Source organism: Tiliqua scincoides, chromosome 1 (assembly GCF_035046505.1).
Source record: "Tiliqua scincoides isolate rTilSci1 chromosome 1, rTilSci1.hap2, whole genome shotgun sequence".
NCBI lineage: Eukaryota > Metazoa > Chordata > Lepidosauria > Squamata > Scincidae > Tiliqua > Tiliqua scincoides.
In genome coordinates this window covers 149119181-149146224 of record NC_089821.1, presented here as the reverse complement: position 1 = coordinate 149146224, position 27044 = coordinate 149119181, and the positions used below count along the sequence as shown (strand labels likewise).

The following is a 27044-nucleotide window of genomic DNA, read 5'->3' as shown; positions in this document are numbered from 1 at the left end:
GCAATGCTCATCTTGGAGAGAGGCAATAAAAAAGTAGCTTGCTGAGGACAGGATAGAGATTGGAAGTGGTCATTCTTCTGTTTGTTTGTGCCTCAACTGCTGGACCTCAGGGCTGCCATTTGTCTCATGCCACACTCCAACTCTGTACCTCATAAAGGGAAACAAGGGAGATATTTCTTCAGGTGTGGAGTTGCCATCCTTTTATAAATGGTGATGTGGTTAGGCAAAAGCATCACATTCCTCTACAGTGAGATTAGAGAAAGTAGGAGCTTCCCACTGCTAGTCACAGAAACAAGGTTAAAAAGGCAGTTAACAGCAGAGGCCTCATGGAACTTTTGGGGTATTACTTAACATCTCATAGGTGATGAAGAGACACAGAAGAACCAGAATTGGAGTGCTGGCTCCCAAACAGCAACTAAAGAGATCACTCACTGGTGCTTGCCTTCTCCACACATTCGAAATGGAGTCTGCCTGTTGTGGGGTTTGACCAAGCAACTCAACACATGGGTTACTGTGGCCCAGCAGTCACTTTGCTTTGCTCCTAGCATGGGGGAAGGAGACAAGGGTATGGAGTGCACAGTGGCAAACACAAGCTTCCTTTGCTTCAGTGCCAACTGCTGTCCTGCCCCACACAAGGAAGTAGTGTAAAGTGCCAAACCAGGAACAAAAAGGTTATCTTGTTAGAAATGCTCTTTTCCTCAAGCTTTAGTGTAAGGATGGAACAAGTCCACTGTCCAACAGTCTACTTCACATGGTGCCTTTCTCTAGGGAAGTAAGTGAGCATCCCAACAGCTTGCGTATGAGCCATGTCAGAACCCTGCTGCATTCTAACCAGGCAGGACTAGACTGGAAGTTGAGCAGAAGGTGCTACACTCTGATGTCATTTTTGCTAGTGAATTCTTCCAGTCAACTAAGAGGACAACTGTCACACTCTAAGATCACTTGAGAATGATACAGCCAAAGCTCCATCATTTTAGAAACCACCACATAATTGTCTAGATTGGGGGAGAGGGGTCCTCCAACTTTTCAGTTTGAGGGCTACATCTTATTTCCAGGTTGAGTCTCTGTATTCAAAGGGTTCTGTTCCCAGAACCCACATGGATGCCAAAAATCGTGTTAAAGGAAATCCATTTAAAAAACAATGTCCCCTTTGCTTATCGACTTAAAAACTGTCTTGCTGACCTTTGTAATGCAGGACAGAGGCATCAGGCAGCCAATCAGTCTCTCTCCAGGAGCTTAGAAGCACCTACCCCTCCCTTCACCAGGAGCATAGTGCAGGAAAAGAATGCAAAGAAGAGATGACAATCTCTTTCACTTTGTATTCTTTCAGGAGCTCAAGGGGTAAGGAGGGGTCACTTGCCTTGGAGTGAAGCTGTTCTAAGTGCATGGAGAATGACTGACTGATTGTCTGCCAACTGCCGTCTCCCAAGGCTATTGTTAAATGACTTTTTTCCTTTAATTTAAAGGGCCCTTCTCATCTCATTGATATAAAACTGTGGGTAAAAAATCCATGGATAATTAGATTATGCCTGTACATATTTCCATGGGCCAAAAAAGATCTGTTTTTATAAATGAATGAAATTTAAATGAATAAGTTTTATTTGGATTTTCTTTGTAATCAGAATATAATATGATTCAGAACAAAAGTGAAATGTGACGATTACAAAGAAACAATGCCATGCTTAAACTGAGAAATTATACAGGTTGAGTCTCATTATTCGTGTGGGTTCCATTCCCAGAACTCACATGGATGGCAAAAATCACACTATAGCAAATCAATTTAAAAAACAAAGCCCTTTGCCCTATCTGTGTGTATATCTGTGTATATATAAATTTTTTTACACAGATTTGACTCAACATGAATGGCCCCTGCAAATGAGGAGGAATCTGTGCTGATTCCTGGAGAAGGGGAAAAATGCACCCCTTTAAAATCACAGTTTAAAAAACTGTTTTTTTAAAGGGAGGCTTTTAAGGGAGGCTTCACTCCTCCCTTCCCCCTGAGCACTGAAAGAAGGCTAAATGGCAGTGATTATCACCCATTCTTTCCCCCTCAATGGGGTTCCTAGTGAAGGTAGGGATTGCTTCCGCCTAGTGAAGCCTGGAGAGAGACTGATTGCCTCTGTGTGCATTTCAAAAAAAAAGGTCAGCAAGGCTGTTTTAAATCACCAGAGCAAAGGGACTTTGTTTTTTAAATTGATTTGCTTTAGCTCCTTCTTTTGCCATCCACATGTGTTCTCGGAACAGAACCCTCTCGAATAATGAGACTTAGCCTGTATAATGAATAAAAATGTCAAACATTAGCAATGCTCTGAAAAAAGTTGCTGTGGGCTGGATAAAATTCTATGGCAAGCTGAATGTGGCCCAGGCGGTACTGTGGAGACCCCTGGTCTAGATGCATTATGACTTACCAATAGATTTTCAGACAGTGCAAAACTGATGGCAATAGACGTTGAACGACACCTGAGATCCATGAGTTCTGGATAAGTTACACATTTTCCTTGAGTTAACAACAATATGGGATACTTATTTTGCTTATTTCTGACCCTGTAGAAAAAATTCAAACAAAGTTACAATGTCAGTAGAAAAGTGTCTGCAATATAGTTCTTTCATAGACAAGATGAAAATTTCATGTTCAGTTTAGGAGTAATGTATCTGCACAATTTAAAAGCTAAATACCACCACGTTAAAAGTCTCAAAAAGGCTATGAGTACTATATATACACTATAGTTAAAAACAAAGAAGTTACAAATTATCTGATCTTCATCCTTTACAAAACACAAACTCTATTTAAAACATCCTGGACAAAAAGGTTATCTACAGCAGCAAATCTCTTGGATGCACCAGTGAGACACAACTAGTTCAGGCATGGTGCTGGCTTACTTGTACTGGCATCTGATGACATAATATTCCAGTGTGGTGCATGTAGGTTAAGACTATGAAAATTTCATCAAGGATGCTAGTTTTGTTAAAGTTGCAAATAATTTTAAACTGTTTAAAAGTTTATCTAAAGTGATGCTAAAGTAGTGTTTATAGCAGCTCACATTGTGCATATATCTGCATCAAACGAAGAAAATACAATTCTCCTTTTTCCAGCTTTAAGAAGAACAGTTTTCAAAATGATATCTAAGAAGAGATTCATATCAAAGTAGGTTGAAATGTTGCTATCCCATACACCATCCTGCAAAGACACAACATTTTTTATTAATTTGTGTACAGACCTTGAATATCTTCAAATTCTCCACAAAAAACGTTATACTGGCTACAAAAATGCTATTGATCTAATGCAGTAGTGCCTGAACTTTTGAGCACCATGACCCACCTTGTGCTCCACATTGGGTCATGATACAGTGCTCAATGCTGTGCCAAAAAAGCCCTACTTGGGAGTCCCTAGAGGCTATTCTGTGTTGAGCTAGCCCGTGACTCACTTCACTGGCCTCAGAAAGCTTCCACATGACATGTGGAACATGAAAGGAAGTCACTTCTGCAAACTGGAAGTCACTTCTGCAAACACGAAGTAGCTGTTGTGCCCAGGAAGCATTCTGAGGCCGGTGGAGTGGTTTGCAGTCCGGCGCAACCTAGAAGCAGACTCCAGGTTTTTGGGAGAGGCAACACTGAGCATTGCATTGCGACCCACCACACACTGGTGGGTCACGATCCATAGTTTGGGAAACACTGATCTAATGCAAAACAACCTTTGATTTGTCAAATGCCCTCTGTTCAGCTGATTCTAGCAGTTGAGAGTTGGGGGGATTACTCTCTTCCTTTTGGAAATCAGGGTGTTAGGAAAGTTATACTCAGGATAGGTTTCAGAATGTCAATCAAAAGTGTGTCAAATTGAGCAAATTAGTGAAAATGGTTGAAACAAATTTTAATATTAAAAAGATGTTAATTTATTTTTATCATTAGCAAAACTTACTGTCAAACAATGAAGTTAACTGAAATGTTACTACATGCAAGTTAAGTTCCTTGCAAGAGTTTTACAGAGAAGCTAGTGCAGTGATTTTCAACCTCTCTCACCTCATGGCATTCTGGCAAGGCACTAAAATTGTCAAGGCACACCATCAGTCTTTTGATAATTGACAAGGCACACTGTGCTGGCAATGGGGGTTCACATCCCCAATAGTCCTATTAATAAATGACCCTCTCCCAAATTTCTGCAGCACAACTGAGGACCATTCACAGCACACCACTGTGCCATGGCACAGTGGTTGAAAATGAATGAGGTAGTGGAACCACATGTAGGGTGTACTCGCTACTGCAGAAAGCGAGTCAGAGTCATGGGTGGTCCTAGGCCAAGGAAGTTGTTATTATTGCTATTATTATTATTGCTATTATTGCAGCTGATGTACATTAAGAATATTGTTACTTACCCTTTGTTGGCAGATCCATTTTATTTCTATATTAAACCCAACAATTTCAGGAATAGATTCTAATACCTAGATGGAAAAGGATTACTGAATTAACTCAAAGCCACTAGTGACATTACTTGTCAGAAAAAAGTGCCAAAATCTTATCATCATGTAAGCTTTCAAACCATTTCTGTTGGACCAACAGGAATTGTCTGCAAATTTCCTGTAGGCATTCTGGCCAAGGGTAGCCCACATAACATTCCAAATTATGACCCTCAATAGCACCCAATTATTTCTAAGGGCACAGCAAACAAGTGTGTGATGTATGCCCTGTTTTTTCCCTTATTTTTAGACATTTAAGCCTCAAGAAACTCCTGTGCAGGTTCAGCAGCCTAAAAGCTGCTGGGACTTGCTTCTGCAGCAGACTTTGTCCTTTCTTTGAAACCCCATACTCATGCACTTATGTGGATTTGAGTCCTCTTTCATGTTTGGGAGCAGCTAACCCTCCCACTGAAACTGGCACACATTTACTGACTGGGTGGCCAAGCCTATCTGTAGGTAAAAGAGTAGGATGGAGTAGCCAGGTGGGGTGCACTCCTCCAACCAGGTAACTCAACAACATCAAACCTATGTTGCTTAACTTCAAGCACAGAGATGTTTGCATGTGTTTCTGCTAGGTTTGCCATGAAGTCTAGTGTTGGTTTGCAGAAGGCACACCCACTGACACTCCAGTAAATGCAGGGATCAATCCTGCAACAAAATAGCTAGCTAGCTAAAAGGAATGTAATCCTAGTTAGATGCATTCAGGAATTTTGATTTCTATTTCTCCACTCATGGGCACTATTGTGGCTTTGATTTTTACTAAGAATCCCCCCCCCCCATCTCCTCAACCTGATTTCTTTTAGCTTGGTATGATGGCAGTGGACTGAACATTCGGTTTTTTCCTCCATTCAGCTGCTGGACCAGTAACAAGGGGGAGCAAGAAGGGATGTATGAACACTAATCACTGGATGGTACTTTCCCTCACTCAGCCTGCCTTCTTCTAGTAACTTCCCTGACATACTGCAATGAGCAAGTCTGCCTTTAAGAGTATGAACCACTAAGGACAAAAGATGAAACTTCCCTCAAGTGTTTTTTGGGACCTGCGTTCACTAGATCAGGACCATTCTGGTGGTGTTGCATTCCTCTTGGCCTGCCCTTCGAAGGGGACTGAGGTACCATTGCCTACTCATGAATAGTCACACATGCTGTTCAGTTCCATTTCCATTGAGCTCAATACATTTTCCTTTTCAGCTATCAGCTTGTCTGTTTAGCAACCCACCAAAACTCAGGTCTGGACCCACTTGCTGGGTCCCGACCCACAACCACTGGCTTACACCATAGTACTTACACTTTGTAGAGAGGGGAATGGTTGCATCTCAGAAGGAGCATTTTTCTCTGATAATGATTCTGGAATAAAAGGATATAAAACATGTCTTAAAGAAGGGGCTAAAACAGAGACTGTTACAATAATTGTTAAAGAATTTCTAACCTAAGTTAATTTGCTTACACCAACAACAACAACAACAACACAAGTCAGCAACTACAGGTTTACTCTGTTCTACACTACGGAATGCAGCTACCCTTTCACACAGGTGTCATGTTGTCTACTGGATCTAGTTGCCTTTCCCAGAAGGGATGGTATGGCAAGAGAAGTTTGCAAGTTGCTTCCAATAGTTTTAAAGTGCCAAGCAAAAACGTACCTATTACTTGGTCTCCCTGCTGTGCTTTTTAAAAGGCTACGGGAGTAACATGGTGCTGGTAAGACTCAGGTGTGTATGCTTTCCCACCATAACACCCACTGAAAATTGCGTTCCTAATACTTGCTGACCTAGGACTGTAAAAACTACATGAAAGAAATCTTACTTCTCCTGCAGACCATTACTACCAAGATTTAAGACCTTTCCATTAGCGGGACTTCAGTGTGACCTTACATTAATTCCAAGTTAGGCTATACCAGAGCTATACTGATTCTCACGGTAAAGCACTTCAAAAGCTATGGTTGTTCAATACTTTGATATATTATTGCACAAACTCTTCACAATTAGAGAAGGAATATCTTAAGTAAGAATTATGAAGGCTTTCAAAATGTCTACGTACCTTGGCTATCCTTTTTCAATGCAGTCACATGTGACAACTACAAATAAAAGGAAAACTTGCTTTTAAAACCCTGCTTGCTGGAAAGAAGTAAACCATCTTCAGTATTATTATTATTAACAGTATTTATATACGGCTTTTCAACAGACATGGCCCAGACATGTGAACAGTGTATGTGCATACATTTCAAAACAAGTACATTGTATAATACTTATAAGTAAAAGAATGCTTTTTTCTACTTGCTTGTCTCATAGAACTAACAGTTGTCTCCAAACTGAATTACTGTATCTACAATACTTGATTACTGTAATGTGCTTTACTACAGGATTAAACCTGGACAGTCTGAGAATTGTAGCTGATCAAAATGTAGCTGGAAGCTGATGCCAGGAATTACCTTACAACTATATAAGAAGAAACTCAATTGAATGCTAGTAGTTTTCTGGGCTCAGTTCAACATGTTGGTTCATGCTTGTAAAGCCTTATAGATCTAGCATATTTAAAAAATATGCATCTTTATGACCTTCTCTGGTACACTGCTGTCACCCGGAGAGGACCAGCTTTTTATTTTTCTGCTAGATGCACAAATGGATGTCACAAAAAACACAGCCCTTTCTGCATAGAATGTCAAAAGGGGAAATGGACTTCGTACTATTCAAGCTTTCAGGAGGTTATTTAAAGCTTTGCTTCACGCAACATTTGGGGCAGAATAACCCACATGGATTTTAAAAAAAAGAAAAAACCAACGATGCTGCCACTTTAGAATAGTTTTTGCTGCTATTGCAGCTACTGACCTTGTACTGAGCCATCCTGGGTTGAAGTGTGGCATAGAACATTTTATAATTCTTCTATTTGTTAACACTTTGAAAAATGCATCTTGAACTAGTTCATTACCTTTAATAACTGCAGTTGGGCAAATGTGAGCTCTTTCACTGCAATCTCAAACAGTTCCAATGGGTTCAATTCATCTTTCTTTTATAAGCAAGCAGGAAAAAAAGATTAGATTAGATTAGATGCCATTGGATGTTGAACACTCCAAATACATATTATCACCCATTCCATCCCATTCCCAAGAACATTTGTGCACAGCAAATGATTCCAATGTAAGACAAGCCCCACCCTGACAGACAACACTTGGCTCTGCTTCAATTGCTGGTTGCCCAGCGACTGCAGAAACAAAAAGGGAGGCACTCCTGAGTTGTTTTCATATGCGTGGGTCTTTTTTAAAAACAAAGAAATTTCAGCAATTCATCACAAGCTGCCACAAGGACCATTCAGTTGAAAGGTGGGATAAAAATCCTTCAAATAAATAAATGTATCTCAGAAGAATTTATGTCCATTACTGTATATTACTACTTTAATGCTAGCCTCTGAGTTATCAAACCACATTACCAGCCATTCCAACTTGTAAATACTTTCACACACATTTTTATAGCAATAAAATAGCAATACAACAAGTAAGATCATAGCAATACAGCAATACCTTTCTCATAGCAATACAGCAAGTAAGATCATGATATATGATGGGGACAAGATCCCTAGAGAGGTGTACATCAAATTCCACAAAGGCAGCTCCCTACATTTAAGGGGGAAAAAAAGCAGAAGAAAAGTACACAGATGGCACACATTAAGAAAAAAATTCCTGAAGTTTTCATAAAGGTTTTGGCAATGCTAAACTGTACAATTTGAACTGTTTACAATTCATCTGTTACAGGCAAAATAACAGAGCACAGTACTTTTCATAACTGCTTGGAACAAATTCTGAAGTTTAAGCATGTCATAAGAGAAGTAAAGAGATGTTTGCAGAAGAGTTTCCCAGAGCTTACCCTTCCCAAAACATATTCTAAAACTGCTGCCACCCCCTGCCCCTCCATACGCATACTGCCATCAAGCAGCAATATTTTGCAACTGCCATCTCTGATTACAAACATGGGCAAAGGCTTCCAGGATGTTTCAAACCTGGAACTAGTACTCTTCTCATTTACAGGTTACTGTACCTCATTAGCGAGCACTTTAGTCACTCAATAGTAAAATAACCATTCTATTGCTTATGCACTTTATTTTGATCCAAAAAAGGTAGAATTGGGACCAACCAAAAGAACAGGCATCAAGGAGCACACTTTCAAAACCTATAGTATCCTGCATCAGACTAGATGGTAATCAAAAGGGAGGGAAATTGTGGGAACACATAGGTTTCCCAGTAATCTGCAGTTTAGGAGGTTTATGTGCAGACTTCAACCAGTTTTTATAGGGTACAATAGGGTACAGTACAAGCACCAGGATGCTTAGACAAAAAACAAAACATGGTTGACAAACCCCTCCCCAATATTTGTGGAAATATAAAGTTAATTTACAGAATTTTGTGGGGGATAGTTTGATCTCAAATAATTCCATTCACATTTCAGTATTTCTATACCACACCATGCTTTGCATATATTCCAGTCAGGATCAAGATGCAGTGGATCAATCTAGCTTGCACCTCTCGGCAGAATTCCCGAAGTGTGTATTATTGCAGACATTAAACTTTAGAATTCAAATGCTTAAGGAGCAAGATTTCTGGATATCTGTCAAGGGGTGTTTTTTTTCCCAGTGAAAGGGAGAATGAGGGTCCAATCCCATCCAACTTTCTAGCACTGATGCAGCAGTGCCAATAGAGTCCATGCTGGATCCTGCTGTGGAAGGGCAATCAAGGAGGTCTCCTCAATGTAAAAGAATGGTTGTTCCCTTATCTTGGGGCTGCTTCTACACTGGGAAGTAGGATAGGATTTGGTCCTTAGTGTGCTTAAGACATTCACAGCTACAACTCTTTCCAATATAGGAGAATTCTCAACAACTATGAAGAGGCAGAGGAAGATGTTAGGTGGAATTCTAAGCAATTTAAAGATTGTTTCATAGCCTGCAATGGCACCAAAAGGCGACTTGAGGCATCTGACACCTTTATAAATTCCAAACACAGGAGCAACCCCATTTTTATATACGTAGTTATACAATTCAAGAAGCATGGTTTTGTTTAAAGAATTGTTATTTTCCTCCCTTGGAAGTGTGTTCATACAATTTTATACAGTGAATTTTATTTAGAAAAAAATATGCTACACACATTTTTGGAATAAGGAGTGACAACGGAACACTGAGCATGTTCTATGTTTCTAGAAAATAAAATGTTTGCAGTTTCAAAACAAGCAAGCATAAGAAGGTACAACTAGTATTATGTCTTCCTACAGTAAAATTACTACTTCTATCATATGAACACAAGCTTATACCTTTTCTACCTGTGTTCCATAGATGCTAACATGCCACCATAGAAGTACAACATTCCACACTTACATGTTTAGCAGCACTCTTTAAAGAAGCAATAGTATTTTCTTGAAGTTTGGCCATCCTAAGTGACAAGGAAAAAGGATTTTACTTACAAACAGGAGTAAAAAAGTAAGTCACCAGTTTATTTCACATACATGACCGAAATACTAAAAGACCCCAATCAATCAACAACTATATATTTACCATATACTATAATGCTTACCAATTATATACTAATCAACACTATGCCTTACACGTAAGCCACCAGCGAAACTTTGCAAGTAGAATACTAGAAAGACTTTTTATTTTCAATTAGAAAGTCAAATTGCTATTTCTAGTAGACTGTAATGAATTAACAACTAGCTCTCGTGTGGAATCCATGGCTTTATCTTAGAAAGATACACAATCAGTTTCAAGGGACAAATTCCACTGTTTAGAAGTCCAGAATTTGTAATTATGACATGGAGGGGTTCCAATAGTAACAGGGACCCAGTTTGTCCCAGTACACTTTTTAATATGATAGGCCTAAAACTGTCACATGTACCAAAGTAACAAAAAGCGTATCTTCTACTAATTCTTTCAAATTTAACAGCACATAGTGCTCCAATTCAGCACATAACACCCCTCTCTTCCGACATTTTTTCCATTCCCTAAATTCCAAACTCCCCGAACAAGTCTGTTAAACCCAATCCATAAAGTATTTCACCAGCTGGTCCAGGTGCAAGTGATTTCATAGGCAGTAAACTTCTTCATTTGAGCTGGCATTGTTCATTCAAGGGATTGGATTCAACTGTGCCCCGTATGTATGGAAAGGCAACTCCAGAATGGTAGCTTCCCAGCTTCAAATGATTCCCCACCAGTACCTAATTGCTGCAGCTCCCCAGATCACAATACAATTCTGGAAGGTGCCTGGATTTTCGGGGGGGGGGGAGTGGAAAAGAGGTACAGCACAACTGGATGCAATACATGAGGAGGGAGACCTGAAAAACTCCACTGCATAAGTGGGAATTCATTTGTGGTTCACAGGATTCAACACAAGAATATCCACTGGAAATAAACATGCATTGCAATTCAAGATTTGCAAACTTACTTTGTGGTTGTTGTAGAGTTTCCTGCACCCCTGTGGCCAACATCTAACCCTTTTCTTGGTTTCCAGTATTTGGCATATGAAGCTTCCATGTCACAGGCATATCCTTGAATTGGCTTAATAACAATGTAGTCAACTATGAAGAGAAAGCAACATCACTTGGATGTCAAAACTATTTATATACTGCCTTTCCCCAGGTAAGACCCACCACAAGTTGGCTCATAAAACCACAATTAAAAAACCAAAATAATCTAAAATATAAAACAGAACCAACACAAAAAGCTATGGCCTAAAATAGAAAAGTATTCTGTTCATCCAATAGATGTATAAATCAGAAGTTAGACAATAGTGATAGGACCATTCTGTATCAGATACATCTTTTGCAAACATGCACATTTAAAATCACCTCTCTCATGAATTCTGGTTGCATACAATGAAGTGCCTTGTACCAATACAGGATGGTCCTCAACACCCACGGGGGTTCCTTTCCTGGAACCCCTGTGGATGCCAACAACCAAAGATAATAAAATCTGTGGTTTTAGCATGCACTTCTGGTTTTTGTGGACACTGGAAGTGCCTGTTAGAAGGCTCCGGCAGGCATTCTGAGTTGCATGGGGGCTGCACACAGCCTCCCAGAAACCCAGAAGACCTCCTGGATGCGACCTCTGGTCATGTCCAGGAGGTCCTAGTGGGTCCTACAGCCACAGGCTCAGAACCCATGTTGGGTCTAATCCGTGGGTAATGAACCTGTGGGCAAAGAGGACCTACTGTACATGTCACTTAAAATGTGAAAGAGAAGGTCTGATATTAAGCTTAAGATTCATGCAAATACCAATGTTGTATTCAACATACCTCTAACTTTTCCGATTGTTTTTCGTGAAAGCCTGCTCATAATAGGAAGTGTGAGAATACCACAGCTTTTACCCGTTTCTGCAATTGTGGAGGATAACAGACATGCAGAGCCAACATGGCCCGGAAGTGCATCCCCTTGTATTACTGCTTCACTAAGATCTTCCTGAAAATGTAAAGTTTAAATATGTAAACTCTTGCACTGATGGAAACTGAAACAATTTCTCTGAACTAAGGCAGATACAAAGAAGTGTACTTTTCAATCATCCTTGACTGCTATAGAAGTCACATTACCACTAGTTGTTCAAAAATATGAACATATTGGACTTGGCAACTTACAATGTGTTATGCTTCAGAAGTAACTTATACAGTATTGCTTTTATGCAATAGGTACCACTAATGTTTGATAGCACTGACATCCAAGTACAACATTTAAAGTATGTTAAATTAAATTTGTTTCTATACTCCATCTCTTTCTCTTTTTTAATAATACTGCACACACCAGGAGGAAGTGATTATAACTAGAAGAGAACTATAGTATGATAGGATAATATGCATTTCTTGTTCAATAAATTTTACCTCCCAGTTTTTATTCAACATGAAAATTGTTTTCTACTCACTTGTGTTACCAAGCAATAACTTTAAAAAGGTGATGGCAATGTCCCAGAAATAAGGAATGACCTGGGAAGGTTTCAAATGGCCAGAAGATACTGAATTAGAGAACCTGGTTCCAGTATCTAAGTTAAGAAACATCCTGCAGTTATTTGCAAACAAGGCATCTCCCAGTGCAAATGTTCATTTTTAAGTTCAGTAAGAGGAAGCACACCATGTAGTGATTGGAAAGGGTGGGCAGCAGTAATTTCTAAACATTTCTTAGGCCAACGTCTGTGGGAACTCCTTTGATAAAGTCTCAGTTTTTCTTGGGATCAACCTCAGGGAGCAAGCCCCTCATTTTTTAGGAAGCTTACTTCTTTGTTTTCCATCTATAACTAAGTTATCAAGATAGCTATGATCATGAAAAATGACAAAGAGTGATCAATAAAAAGATAATAATGTAAAAGAGAACAAGCTGTAATAAAAAAGCAGTCCACACACTGAATTTGTCAGGCAGACACAATGTTCTCATATATAGATACGCTCACCTCAAAAAAGTCAAAGATCAATTCCAAGTTATCTGGTTCCATGGTCTGTATGCTATATTCTGTCCATCGTTCAGGATGCAAAGCATAACCACACTCTGGTTGAGAATGCCGACATTTGAATGAATCATCACTTATTGCTGAGATGAGCAATATGTTTGCCATTTTAAGATGACGTGTAGGAGACAGTCTATCATCCTCATCATCTTCACCCTCTTCCTCCAAGCCTTCTAGGGTGAGTTTCACCCTAAACAGCAGGGAAAAAGCAGCATCTGATGCTTCATTTAGTTATAGATCTTCAGGAAACAGCAACAGCAGCCACAAAAAGTATTGTGGAGTCAGGATCTAACTGAAGGGTTATACTTTCGATAGCACAGTAACTCAAGGCAATGCAAATACTTCCAGGCAAACAGATATATGTTTACTTCCTCAATTCTTAGATAGCACATCTCATACCTCAGATCTAATATTAAAGGTTCACAGAATCTGAATAGCTGAGACTTATATTTGTAGAATTAGAAACTCAAGTGCACCAAAACCCATGCTAGATTGGACTGGGCACACAGTTTCCTCAAGATTCAAAGGAAGAAAAGTGTCAGCTGAAAGGAGTTTCTGGAGAAAGGAAATCAGATTTTGTGGGCAAGATTGAAAAAGGGGTAGCTTCAAGAAGCAGAGTACAAATACATCTAGCTCTAATCAGAAAGCCCCTGAGTTCACCAATGTGCAACCATGACAGCTATTAAACATGCACTTCATACAGGGAACAATAATTGCCAAATATAACATAGCCATATTGAAAAGTAACCATACTGTATATACAGATATTCCACGGAGCTGAGATATGAGTAACTTTAAAACTGTACCCCACATGCACCAAGAAACAGTTTTAACTGAGCACAACCTCTCCCTGGTTTCACAATCCATTCCCTTCTGCAAAAAAATTAGGAAACGAAAATGGTGACAAATATTTCCAAGAAAACTAAGGACTCCAGGGTCCTGGGAGGGAAATACAGGAGCAGGTTTTATACAACACAGGAGTGCTACTCTTCCAATTTTAGGGTTCCCATCCAAAAAAAGCCCACAAAGATACCAAAACACACAAAACCACCACCCTGGAGAAACCTATCCAAATACAATGACAACATAAAAGATAGGATTCAGCAAAAATAAGAACTGGCAGTGTATGGCTTACCTAAACCTAGACTTCTTAAATTTTTTCTTGGTTATAGATACAGGTGGTTTCTCAGAAAAATGCAAGCGTAGTCTTATTTCTGTCTGACATGTCAGCCATCCAGACTCAAGATGGTCCACACCAGCTAACAAAAAAAAAACCCACAATATTAACGACACTAGAAAATTAATTTTACCAGTGGCGGGCCTGGAGGGGGCGCAGGGGGACAAATGCCCCAAGCGCTGCATCCATGCAGTGCTGTGGACCATGCAGGAAACCCTGTGAGGCTTCTGACATCTTAAACAATACTTCTGGTTTCCTGGAACTACCATTTAAGACCGTGGGGAAACCTCAGAAGGCTTTTCCAGTCGTCTTTGGCATCACGCAAGGCTCCACTGCACTAGGTAAGCAAGGGGCAGCATGGTGCAAGGGGCGGCACTGTGGACCTTTACCCCAGGGTGTGTCAAGGGGTAGGTCCATTACTGAATTTTACTACTTAACAGTTGCATAGCATTTTGTGTGTGCAAAGCATGTATTACCTTGATGGAATCCTTACAACAGCCCTGCAGAAGTTAGTATCCTCCACAGAGAGGTAGAGAGGAAGCAGTTTGCCTAAGAGCATCTAGTGAGTTCATAGCAAAGGAGAGATCTGAATGGGAAATCCTGATTCACAGCTCAGCTTAATCACTAGACCACAGAATGTGACTAAAATTTTTCAGTATCTGGAGATTGGCCAAACACTGGGGTATGTATTCCATTCAACCATAAAAGGTAATGAAATGAGAAAGGGACTAAAATCATCATTAGTAAGGAACATGGATTTGGTGTTCCTTGGGGAGAGCTAACTTTAATCTCTTGCAGAATGTGCAACATTTACTCTCAGCTTCAATATAACATGAATATTGAACACCCTCTATAAGTAGAAGAAGCATTCACATTTAAAACTTAAACAAGATTAAGTGCTCTCAGCCCAGCCTCAACCAAGTCTTTCTTTGGAAAGAACCTGTCTCCTAGTGGTTAGACAGGAGAGGATTCCAATGTCTGGGACCACTGAAGGATGACAGACAAGGAGAACAGGAAATATTACAGGACAATGGTTTGGTAGAAGCAAAAGCAGTACTGCACTACATCATCCAGCCAAATTTAATGTTCATCCATGGTTACACTAAGTAACATAATTCATGCTATGTACACTCTAATCCTAACCAGATGAATAAGAATGGCTTGTAATAGAGCAACTTGAGATGCTAGGCTTGCACAGCAATATTAATTTTTGGCAGCTTCAATACCCTCACTATATACCCTCATTTCAAGTATCACAGCTTTATCCATGCCTCAGCCATCAACAGTATTATCAGTGGCTGGTTCCTGCCAGTTGTCTTTTTAAAAATAGAATGCTTCAGGAAATGTCACTATACCATACCAGACACATGTTAAAGAAAAATGCAGTTGGCCACTGAAGGTGCTATCACCTCTTCAAACACCAATAAGCTGCTACTGCCCAGAGGTATGGCCAAAAAAGCATGTCAACTAAGAGTACTGCCACCAGAATCACCAAGCGTAAGCACAAATCTGAGGAAGGTGACCAAGTTCGTTTCAGAGGAAAAGAGATTGGGGGGAGGGGAACCTTAATGACAAAGAAGTGATGTATTACTTACCAAAGATTCCAAATTGTCCATCATCAAGCAAGATTTCATCCTCTAAAATTGAAAAGACAAGCTATGAGAGTATATTCACATAATTGTTCAATTACTACCTCAATAGTTCAACTTTTGCACTTCATTTCCAACCAAACCTAAAACATTTAAATAGGAAGACAAAGAATAAGCATGTTTACTGTAATCTACAAGATGCCCCCAAGCTTTGTTTTCTTATGCCAAAAGCATTACCTCCAGACATACTTGGCAAGATGCAATGCACTTCCTCCAAACTGAGCTATCTGACAGAAATAAAGTTATGACATCATACCATGCCAATATGTTGCACCAACACAAGAATGCTTCATTACTAACACAACAGAATTTTTTTCTAACTTAATTGAATAACCAATCTATTTAGCTACATGCTTCTGGGTCCAATGAAGCCTTTGAGTCATCCACAGTTAAAATGCTTATTCTCTTATCTTCCCCCTTTTATGGAACACTTAAACTCTCTTACTTTCACTCTATGCTATAGAAATACAAGTTGAACTTTTATACACAGACTAGACTCAATAGACAATATCATACAAGTCTGACAACCAAATTAAGGTCTAACTGGAAGTTAGGAGATCTGCCTATCATGTTTTGCTATTAGAGCTAACCTTCAGAGTGCAGAAGGCCATAATTTCTTCCAGCATTAACATAACTCCGTTCATATTACTTCTGCAAAGATCTCTTAATATCTGTGCAAAGAATCCCCTTAAGAGCAGTGGGACTTTTGTCCTGCTCACCTAGCACATAACTGGATCTAGGTTCTTAAACAGGTAAATGTTTGTTGGAAAGCAGTTAACTGGGGAAAGTTTTCAAAGCCTCTACTTCTCTGAGGTGGTTAATGGTACTTAAATGTCTATCATTACAATCTACAACTCAACGAACACAGAAACTTATTGCTGAGTAATCATGCATAGGACTGTACAGTAAATGAGCCAAGTCAATGGTAGATTAGTTAGCTAGCACCAGAACATTTCTGGTAATGATGTGCAGCCATAGTTTAATCGTTCAAGGTAACGTAACATATTACATCAAACTGAGAGTAAACCTGTATTTAAGGTATAATGGTGCACCGTGGAGGGTGGAATCTAGGCCAGAGGTTCTCAAACTTTGAGGGAGCTTTACTCCCTCAGTAAGTTCTTGCGGAGGAGGGGCTATGGCAATGACGCGATCCACAGGATCGCGTTGCTAAGAGGGGCGAGGAGGGGTGCTTTGCACTCAAGTTCTGTAGGCAGGGCTGCAGCAGGAAGTGCATGGAGTCCTGCACAGCGCTCCCCGAGACTTGGAATGTTTGCTAAAAGCGGGCGCAAAGCATCTCCTGCAAAACGGAAGTGCTTTGCTCCTGCTTTCAGCAAACGTTCCAAGCCTCGGGGAGAGCTGTGCAGGGCTGCGCAGGATTCCATGCACTTTCTGCAGCCTTGCTGCAGCTCTGCCTTCTTGAAGTGCAAAGCACCCCCCACCCCAATTAGCGATGCGACCCTGGGGATCGCGTCACTGCCTCTCTCCCCTTCTCCCGCCCCTTAAAGGGACGGGGAAGCGTTACACAAACTGGTGGGTCATGATCCACCAGTTTGAGAACCACTGATCTAGGTCAATAAAAAGTTAAACAAGCCTGATTACTGAAGGACACAATTCAAGCTAAAAAAGAATTAAGCAGGAGGTTATTTATGTCATGCACAATTCAAAACAGGTTGCTTACCTTTAACTGAAGTTCTTCAAGTGGAATCTGTGCACTCACAATAATGGGGATCTGCGTCTATGCAGAGCAGATCTGTTACATTTCTAGTCTTTCTAGGTACTAGCCATTTCACATGCATGGGTTGGGCATGCATACCTTTAGGGTGTGGCCAGAAAGTTCCTACTCCATTTTAATTGCTGCCAGATAGCTTACCTGCATCTGAAGTTAACTGTTCTTTGTAGTCTCTGTGCTTTCTCACCAACTGAGATTAGCAAGCTAGTTTACCTGGAGGAAGGAGTGGTGCCATTAGAGCAGCCAAGTACTGCATCTGTTCTAGCCTAAAACAGAGGGCATGATTTTTTGGGGGGAGGGGGGGAATCTCAAAAGAAAGGAGTCAAGGCAGAAATTATTATTACACAGCCAGAAGGCTATGGTAGATGTGCCATGCTGTATGCCACTGCAATAGTATCTACACTCTCATAAGAGTACCAGTAAGTCAAGACCTATTTAGCCTTTGGGGAAGCTACACGATAGCCAAAGAATGATTTTCCCCTCCAAATCAAGGCCATATATGGCGCAGAAAGCAAGAGCAGTCTGAATGTTGTGCAAGTGCAGAGCTCCTTCCTTGTCATTTACAAGGTCAGGAAAAAAATATTAGTAGGACTAGGTCTTGCCCAAAGTGAGGAGGAGGTTAGGTCAACAGAGGACCATGTCCCTATTGAAAAAAGAGGTACAGAGAAATGCAGTGAAGGGGGCAAGTTTTGTAGTTCATCAGATAGTGGTGACTATTAGGAAGGCAATTTGAGGTGTGGTGGCATAGGTCACACTTTACTAGCTATTAAAATACACCCCCCCCCAATAACTGAGAGAATGGCAGAGTGTTCATTTTATTATCAAGTCTGTAGCAGCAGATGGAGGTTGGTCAGGTCCTTCAAAAACTGTTTGAAGGAAAAGGTGCGCCCCTTGAAGGATTCACAAAAGGCAGAGTGAACTGTAGCACAGACTTGCAGCCTTGCTCAACTAAGCAATAGTAAATAGTCAAGAAGAAAAGGAAGAGAGGTAGAAGTCAGTTACTCACTCCATTATTGAGCACAAACAGACTTGTATACAGAATTTCATTTTACATAATATATCCTGGTAGACAACTTCCTACATTTTGAGTGTGCTCAGCACCAATGTGGGTAACTAGTAGAGGGTGCAAGTCTTCAAGCAGACAGGTGAAGTCTTGAAGTCTGGGTGACAAATTGTGCCCCCAGCCTCAGGCACATCTTATATCAAAGTATACTTATTGACTCAAAGCGTGAACCAAGGCCATCAGACAATACAGAGCTACAAGAATTGCATTTGTTTAGTCTGCTCTCATCCTGCATAATACCCTGTGTAGAAGAGATAAAACAGGAAACCTGTCCATTTGAGCATGAAGGCATTTCTTAGGGAGTGTCAATCCAAAGAAATCCAGAGCAACAGTGTTGGCACCGGGCATTTTGTCAGGTGGCAGAGGTTGACAATGATGAAAGACAAGCCAGAGTAGATTTGCTGATGGTCTTGCAGTGTGAGTTGTCCAAAGAAAGATATTATGGCTGATGCAACCGTTCCAAAGGCAGATGTCTAGGCGGCACAAGGATGGTAAAGCTATGCTACTCTTTTTGAACTTAGATTATGTGGCCCTGTAATAAAGGGTGAAAACTGGAGAGCAAGAGGAATGGTTCTGGCTATTCTAAATCTGATGTGCCAGTGGCCCTGCACCACCCTGTGTTTTTATGTGGGTATCAGAGACAAATTAGGAGAAGACCTGATCAGCTAATAAGTGAGATGGAGACCTTGACTTCTTTCTTCTTCAGTTTGAAACCTTGTACGATATTCAATAATGCAATATGTTTGCATGATAGAATTGAGTCAGCACCAAGGTGGATTTTGACAAGCAGTTACGTTTCTCCTTCAAAAGAATTCTCATGGTTAGAGGGGGACTGGGGACCTTTCTAGGTAACTGGCAGTAGCCACACAGCTACAGCATCCTTCACAGAAGGCTGAAGCAACTTTCTCCAAAGTTCACCTCTAAGAGAACATAATTATGCCTAGCTTGTTTGGTCAAGCTGGGACAAGGACCATAGTAATCAACCCTGTGTGTCTCAGAGAAACTAAAGATAGTGTTCATGTCTAAAGGTGAAGAGTTTTCTCCTGCAAGAAATGCACCACTGCCATATGCCAAAGTCCCAAAGAAAGGTCAGCAGCCAAGGCCACCAGTTGCACTGTAGAAAAGAGAGTGAATAGTGAACTGGACTAAAGAAGAGAGAAAAAGAAAAGCTGAGAGAAACATGACAGTGCTGAGCGTTTCTTGGGGAACAATCTAAGAACTGCATCTAGGACTACAAGTCATAAGAAAACTAAGCAGGGACCTCCTGGCCACACCCAACAGCAGGGGTCAGCAATCTTTTTCTTTAAAAACGTCAGGCATTTTGCAGTGACATCACTGCTGAACTTCCAGGTTGCTGAGAACCCAGAAGCAACCTGCAGGAAGCTCAGCTTGGGAGGGGAAGCCCTTGCACCCAGTTTGCTGTATACTGGGCAGGGCACAGCAGCACAAGGACTATGCAAGCCCATGCAGGAAGCAGCCAGACTTCAGCTGGTGGCCTGGATCTGGCCTACAGGCCATAGGCTGCTGACGCCTGCCCTATAGGCATATGTGCATGATCTTTAGGCAGGGCTTGGCTAGTACCTGAAGAGACCAGAGTTTTATAAAATGTCCCAAAAACTACATTGTGCGCATCCCAATAGTATGAATACACAGAGACCATGAAGAATAAGGTTTACATTACCATTCTAAGTTTGCTCAGTAGAACATACTTTAAATAAGAGCATGAAACTCTGAATGTGTTTGGGCTAAAAAAACACACACACACAAAAATTCCCATTTATGACAAGCTTCCAGGATTTTTAACTGTAGAATGAATGCGATTAAAGCCACTAATGTTTTTTCCAGATCCTGGTGGTCTATAGAAAATAAGTTGGTTGCATGCTATTGTTTTATAAAACCATTTTGAGAGAGGAACTGAGGGAACACATTAGTTTACTCATTTATTAGGTTTCTCCTTGCACTATTTGCCCCATTAAAATATAGGTTATTTCTTTCAATTAGGTACTTTTGTATACATTTTGTAGCATTTCAGAAAAAGGATGCCTAGCTGCAGAGATAAATGTTCTCTTTAAAAATTAAATTTGATGTGAATAATCATCAATTTATTGTTTCTACTATAGAAGAGAAGTTTGCAAAACACAACCATGGATTCTTAGTCTCAAAGAGCTATGTAAACTGCCAATAGCATAACAAATATTTAAAGACAGACAACAAAATGTTCAATAAAGACTTCGGGGTCCACAAATTCTTTGTCAAGCAAGACAAGTTGCAGCCTAGAGTATCCCTAAAACACAACACATCTGCTTGGACAACCATTTCCAGCTCAGGAAGAGGGCTGGTGTTCATTCATGTCACATAACCAAAATTCAGCATGACAACCAAGGCCATACCCCAATTGTCTACCATCAGCAACCAAAATTTGTGGACCCCAATAAAAACAGGCATGAAAATAGTTAACTGTTCAAATTCATTACTTTCAGAAACTTGGTTCACAAAGTGCAACTAAAGCTTTACATAAAGTTTGTAAGCATGTTTATGCTGTATTAAGAGAAAATTGCCTTTGAAGTACAGTGATATTAATACTAATCTTACAAAATACTATCAATCCCACTAAATCACTTTGTAACACATTAGTAATCTTATGCATATTCCTCAAACAGATGCAGGTGGTACCCATACCTAAAGGGGTTATTGATCGTGGATGTAGATGAGTCTCCCACTTGTGTACTATGACTTGGCATGGACCATCGAAATTCTGTAATTTAAAAGTTAAATATCTGCAATAATTTTTCATTATATCCCATTTCTACCAGAGATGCCATTTACAATGCTTTGTGATCCTAGCTCACTTATACACCCTTTTGAAGCGCAGAGATTGAGCTCAGTTCAAACAATCTGTACTACAACCATGGATGCCACTAAGATCCATCTTGTCACCCAACAGTCAGAATTCTTTCCAATGCCATATCCACAAATAGTGAACATATTTACAGGAAGGTAAAAGCACGATCATGTTTGCTTACCCTGCCCCAAACATTGGTGAATTCAGCCTATCCTTTGAACAATGCATACAAACAGAGGCCCTGTTCAGGTGAGGTGAAGGTTGAGGACAAGAGCAATAGGAAAGTTCCCATTCCCTGCCACCATGCATTCAGTGTGTCACATGAACAGAGCACAATTTGAGGCAAATTCTGACAATAAAAGGCTCTGAATTAAGTTACTAGCTTTATAACACTTACAATGGCCTTTATAACACTTGTAAAGGCCATTATACATATAAACAGGCTTATTTTCAGAATGGTGGTATTTTGTAAAATGCTACCTTCAGTTGTAACCACTTTGAAAAATTAACTCATTGTTTATTTTAACTCATTCTAAATTTAAGACATTTTTATCCCACCTTTTCAACATCACAGGGGCAACCAAGGCACTATAACTATTATTATGTCTATTTATATCCCACTTAGTGTATAGCATCTTTTTTCCTAGATATTAGTAGTCCTGTCCCCAATGCCCTTGTAATTGTCAAGAAAAAAAACCATTTGGGGAATTAAAGAGAGGCTAAGTGAACCCAAAAATGACATCATAAACATAAGAAAAAAGAGCTTGGAGCTAGATGTGATAGAACTACTCAGGAAACTTCAGGAGGGACCTGGGAGTTGTGTTCCTGCTACTAGACAGATGCAATGGTGAGAATGGGAAAGGATGCTACAGAGCAGTCTGGTTACTACTCACATCGGTTCAAACAGTACAGAACACGAAGCCCATAAGGCACAGGTCCTGATCTTCTGAGCTCTCACATACACATATGCAAAAGTAACACACTGGAAACAGGGATTTGGATCCAAAAGTGCCCTTCTGGATGCAGAAGAAGCCCTCTCTTCACAGGACTGTTTTTAATCCCTTGTACTACAGTGTTGCATCAGGAAAAAGTGAAACTTTTAAGAGTTTACCTACTCTGCACGTACTCAAGGGGAAGCTTTTTTGCAACACTAGCAGCTATTTTCCTTCAGTTCTTTGGATCCAACCCATTGCCTGAAAAAAACTAGGAATGCAACTAATTAGCTAAAGGTAGATTAGAATTTTCTTTATATTCATATATTCATTAAAAAATGAGAGAATTCATGGAAGTACTCAAAGGAGAAGGCAGAGGCCTAGCCAGGAAAATCCTTGTTACCGTTGAGATTCCTACAAAAGACTTGGGATATTAGCTTGGGATGAGAACATTCATTGATTTCAAAAGACTTCTCTTTCCTACAAATTCAAGAGGGCCAAAATCACCAAAATTTCCTACATAATCCTATGAACTCAGTGATGATTTTAAATATTGCTCTTCCCCACCTGCCGTGCATTAGTTAAGAAGTTAACTAATTAGTTAAGAAGTTAACTAATGCACAGCAGGTGGGGAGGAGAGGAGCAATATGGGGGAGAGAAGAGAAAGGTGGTGTGATCTGATGTCAGTCTCATTCTAGTTCATTTCTACATGCAACAATTTTTAGTTGAAATATTAAAACAATTCATCCTAAACTCATCTAAAACAGTAAAGAAAGACTCTTAAGACTTTGGTGTTTGCTTACATATAAGACACCACAGATCATCTGCAAAACATCTGAGATGACTTTGAAACTCAGAGTCCAGATGAAATTTAAAAGAGATGCTGCAAAAACAGTATGAGGGTGACCTATTTACTACCTTCCTCCCACCCTGGAGCAGTTCCAGCTGATATGACACCTAAAACTGCAACATATGTTCTGTCCCCGCCCCCCCCCCCAAATTTCACTATCCCCATCATTTGCCAAGAATGCCATTAGTCATGGAGCCACTGCTCCCTGCAGAAGCATGATGGGAAAGACTAGTGCTACCATTCCCCCCCAACATAAATATCACCTGCCTTTTCACATCATAGGTGCACATCTTGGTTCATTCTAGGTGAAACACATAACAAAAAGCAGTTGCCTGCTCTGAGATCATCATCAGTGCTTCATGAACCTCTGCTCCCACCAAGATGCAGCAAAAAAGGTTGACCCAAAAGATTCACTGCAGTTGCTGCTGCCACCACTTAAGGTAAGCCCCTGAAGCCTTTGAGCAAAATGTTTTGTGGGCATGTTTCATCCTCTTTAATTACAAGACCAAAGGCCAATTTCCACAACTACATTCATGATACAACATATACCAAACCAATCATTTTAAAATGTAAAATATATTTCGATAATGTAGCCTAATTTTTTTAAAATGAACTTTATGATACCCAGCAAAACACACAGCTGTGAGGAGGCAAACACTCAAATGAAATTCAGTTCAGAAGGATGCTTAGTAATTTCCTAGCATACATCTTTGGCTACTGACTAAAGCATTTGCCTCCAGTTTCTCAGAAGTAGAACTGCAGGTAAGCAATTCTAGAAAGAAATACCTAGCAAATGAAAATTTACATTTCTAACCTGACCACAGAAGATAAATAACGTTGTGCTGTGCTTTCTTGAACAAACATCATTCAGTTTACAAGGAGCTCAAGATACTGTGCAATACAAGTACCCTTTTCATCATGACAAAAGACAATCTGTTTCACATTTAAGAGGTTAGGCTGTCCAGTCATAAGAGTAAAAGGGGCTACCTTAGAGTCAGTATTCTGCCTTTATGCATCCTGCTATGACCTCTTAGTGCTGCTTTATCTCCAAGACAGCAAGGTAGGGCACGATAAATGCACTGTCTTGCATTTTCTATGTCTTGCACTGTGTCTTTTCTATGTCTTTTTCACTTCTATGTCTTTTTCACTGTCTTCTCCCAGTGTGGAAGGGATTGTCACTCCCGAATTGGCCTTTTCAGCCACACTAGACGCTGTTCCAGAACCACCTTTCAGAGCGCAATACCATAGTCTTTCGAGACTGAAGGTTGCCAACAACCCTTTCACTGTCTTGCACTGTGTAATGCACTATCTTGTATTTGTCTTGCATCTTGAGGTAATGCACTGTCTTGCATTTTCTGTCAAGCTACTGAAGTTCAAGGAACTTCCTAACTTGATAAGTTGCTGCTTCCACTAAAATTCAGACAATATGTTTTGCTATATCAAAGCTAGTGGACAGTTTCTCACAATAATAAAACTTACTGATTCATTCAGATTAATCCAGAACAAAACATAAGGATTTCTTAACAGCGGCTGCAGCGTATGCTCATGCTGAACAAATCGCCTGTTTTCTTACCAATAATTAAAAAGGATTAATAGGCTCATGTCAGAGCCCCAAATATCTGAAACCAGAGCTGAATTCATGCACACTTCCCAAGTAAATCAGGTCTATATTAATCAATTTTTTGATTTCTAATCAGAGGCTAAGAATAAAGTTCCCTTTAACTATGTAGATATTGCTGGGGGTGCACATATTAACTTTGCCATTGCTGTCTCACAATAAGAGGGTCTGTAACATTAATCATGGTTAAAGATATACCACCATTCCCGGTCAAAGTCTAAAATCCCCCAAACCTGTTGACTTTCTCAAATGCTACTGCAATAATGATATAACTGAACATAGTGGAATTGTTTCCAAGAAAGTTTTCAAAGGTTAACACTGTAAAAGAAGCCACAGACAGTCTGCCTCATCTCTTAATCCAGATTTACTATCATTTGCAAAAATACTTCTATAAACTTGAAGTATTACTTCTGGGTTCAAAAATCTAATTGGGTTTTTATTCCAAGCAAGTCTGGACACAGGTAGTTGCTCAGGTATATTAAATGCCAACGACTGTGAACTCAGTTTCAGATCAAATCATTCAAACATTAAAAGCAATGAAGGGTAAGTGAAACAGTGAAAGATAGAAATATATGCTAGGAAGGCACATTTAATAAGAGTTTTGACCTTGATCATCAATTCAATAACATGAGAGCATCTGATTAAGTTATATTAACTCACAATGCTCCATTTTCCCATTCTTAGGCCATTTCTGGCCAACTTTGCATATACGCAACAGGGATCAAATGTGTGCACTTGTGGGCTGGGCAGAAATGGGTGAAAATACATCTCTCTGAATTTCACTTTCACTATAAAATACCTACGAAGTGGAACATATGCACTCCTCACTGAAGAACAGTCCCCCAAGACAAACTTAACTCCTAGGCCCTGGGCACATGTTGGCTATCAAAAAGGTACTTTACAAATGCCTGCTCTGTGCTAAGCCATAAAATTGATACTTACCATAGAAGCCCCTGCATCACACGGTACTTACAGTGTGCACGATACAGAGCACCTACTCAAAGGAAACACACTCACCAATACATACTGTGAAGTCTGCATGTATTACAAAGGAATTGTCTTATTATAGCAAATAAGTTTAACACTAGGTTGTGTTCTCCCATACTTTAGATTAGGTCTCTCCAAACCCTGGCCCGCAGGCCAGATCCGGGACTCCGAAAAAAGCCTGCCCCCCCCCCCAAGCAGCACTCACCATTCTGCAACCCTGTGCCCAGATCAGCTTGAAAGTCACACATCACTGTGGCAGAACAGTAACCGCCATTGGGGACAGGGAGGGCTTTTTTGGGACACAGCAATTTCCCATTTGCAGACCAATGCTTTAGACTTCTAACAAATTAGAATGCACACAGATAACAAAACTGTGGCAAGAGTCTAAGCTTATTGCATTTCTTGCCTTTCAAAGCCCATGTGCTTTCATCAATTTCTACTGTGTTGCAAAGCCATTTAATACACTGAAGTCACAGGCTAAGTAGAATGGCAACCTAACTTCTACGAACTTGTGATGCTTAGCACATTAAGTGCCTGTGCCCCATTTAAGATTTCCATTTAAATTTAAAGCCCTACACATAATTTTAAATATAATTTAAGCTTGATATAAATGGAGCTTCATAAGTTGTACAAAGCACACATGTAGGAAAAACTAAGATGTACAGATCACTGCATGCATCTGCTATACATGTGCCTTTTATTTAAGTACATGTGCTGGAAAGCAGTGACCAGTTGTGACATCCAAGTACATGCACTGTGATCTTCACATGGGTTTCATGCTTACATATATGCTCTCCATGTTGGGAACATTTTTTGAAGCAAAATACAGTTTGGCACCAGGAGAACTGAAGAAAAATGTATCAAAACAGTTGACTACTGTATATTGTAGACTGTTCCCAAATGCATACTATTAAGAACTCAGAACTAGTCTACAAGAAATACTGGTGCTTATGTATACATACCTGCGGTTCTAAAAAAGTCCCTTGAAAGTATCGATAGCGAATAAGATCTCCTCTAGGAAGGTCAACAGTTGTTTTCCATAACAGACTGAAAAAAATGTTTGAGATCATTTTATGAAAAAATATTGGATGAACAACAAACAAGAACATATGCTTAAGAAGAACACCGGCTGTGAGCTCAAGAACACTTTCAGGTGCATGCACAAAGTTACAGGCAAATATAGTGGAACTTTTAAAACTTTTTCCTTCCTGAATTGCTTCAAAGGACCATTTTATATAACACTGGAGGTCATTTAAAAATCAACTGCATGACATATCCACAAAAAA

The 27044-nt window shown here is 40.0% G+C and overlaps 1 protein-coding gene across 3 annotated transcripts in view; it reads right to left on the bottom strand.

Moving 5' to 3' along the window:
• The window catches only part of GPCPD1 (glycerophosphocholine phosphodiesterase 1), a 46910-nt gene that overhangs the window by 6350 nt on the left and 13516 nt on the right, over positions 1-27044 (bottom strand). For all 3 annotated transcript variants that reach the window (XM_066610937.1, XM_066610988.1, XM_066610948.1), the window contains exons 4-18: positions 26721-26805; positions 21209-21284; positions 15684-15725; positions 14047-14170; positions 12858-13101; positions 11719-11881; positions 10870-11002; positions 9807-9861; positions 7966-8058; positions 7377-7454; positions 6489-6525; positions 5740-5798; positions 4371-4436; positions 3042-3178; positions 2409-2544 (exon numbers count right to left, since the gene is read on the bottom strand). In XM_066610937.1, coding sequence (XP_066467034.1) covers positions 2409-2544; positions 3042-3178; positions 4371-4436; positions 5740-5798; positions 6489-6525; positions 7377-7454; positions 7966-8058; positions 9807-9861; positions 10870-11002; positions 11719-11881; positions 12858-13101; positions 14047-14170; positions 15684-15725; positions 21209-21284; positions 26721-26805 — 1528 coding nt within the window. The remainder of the gene's footprint in view (positions 1-2408; positions 2545-3041; positions 3179-4370; positions 4437-5739; positions 5799-6488; positions 6526-7376; positions 7455-7965; positions 8059-9806; positions 9862-10869; positions 11003-11718; positions 11882-12857; positions 13102-14046; positions 14171-15683; positions 15726-21208; positions 21285-26720; positions 26806-27044) is intronic.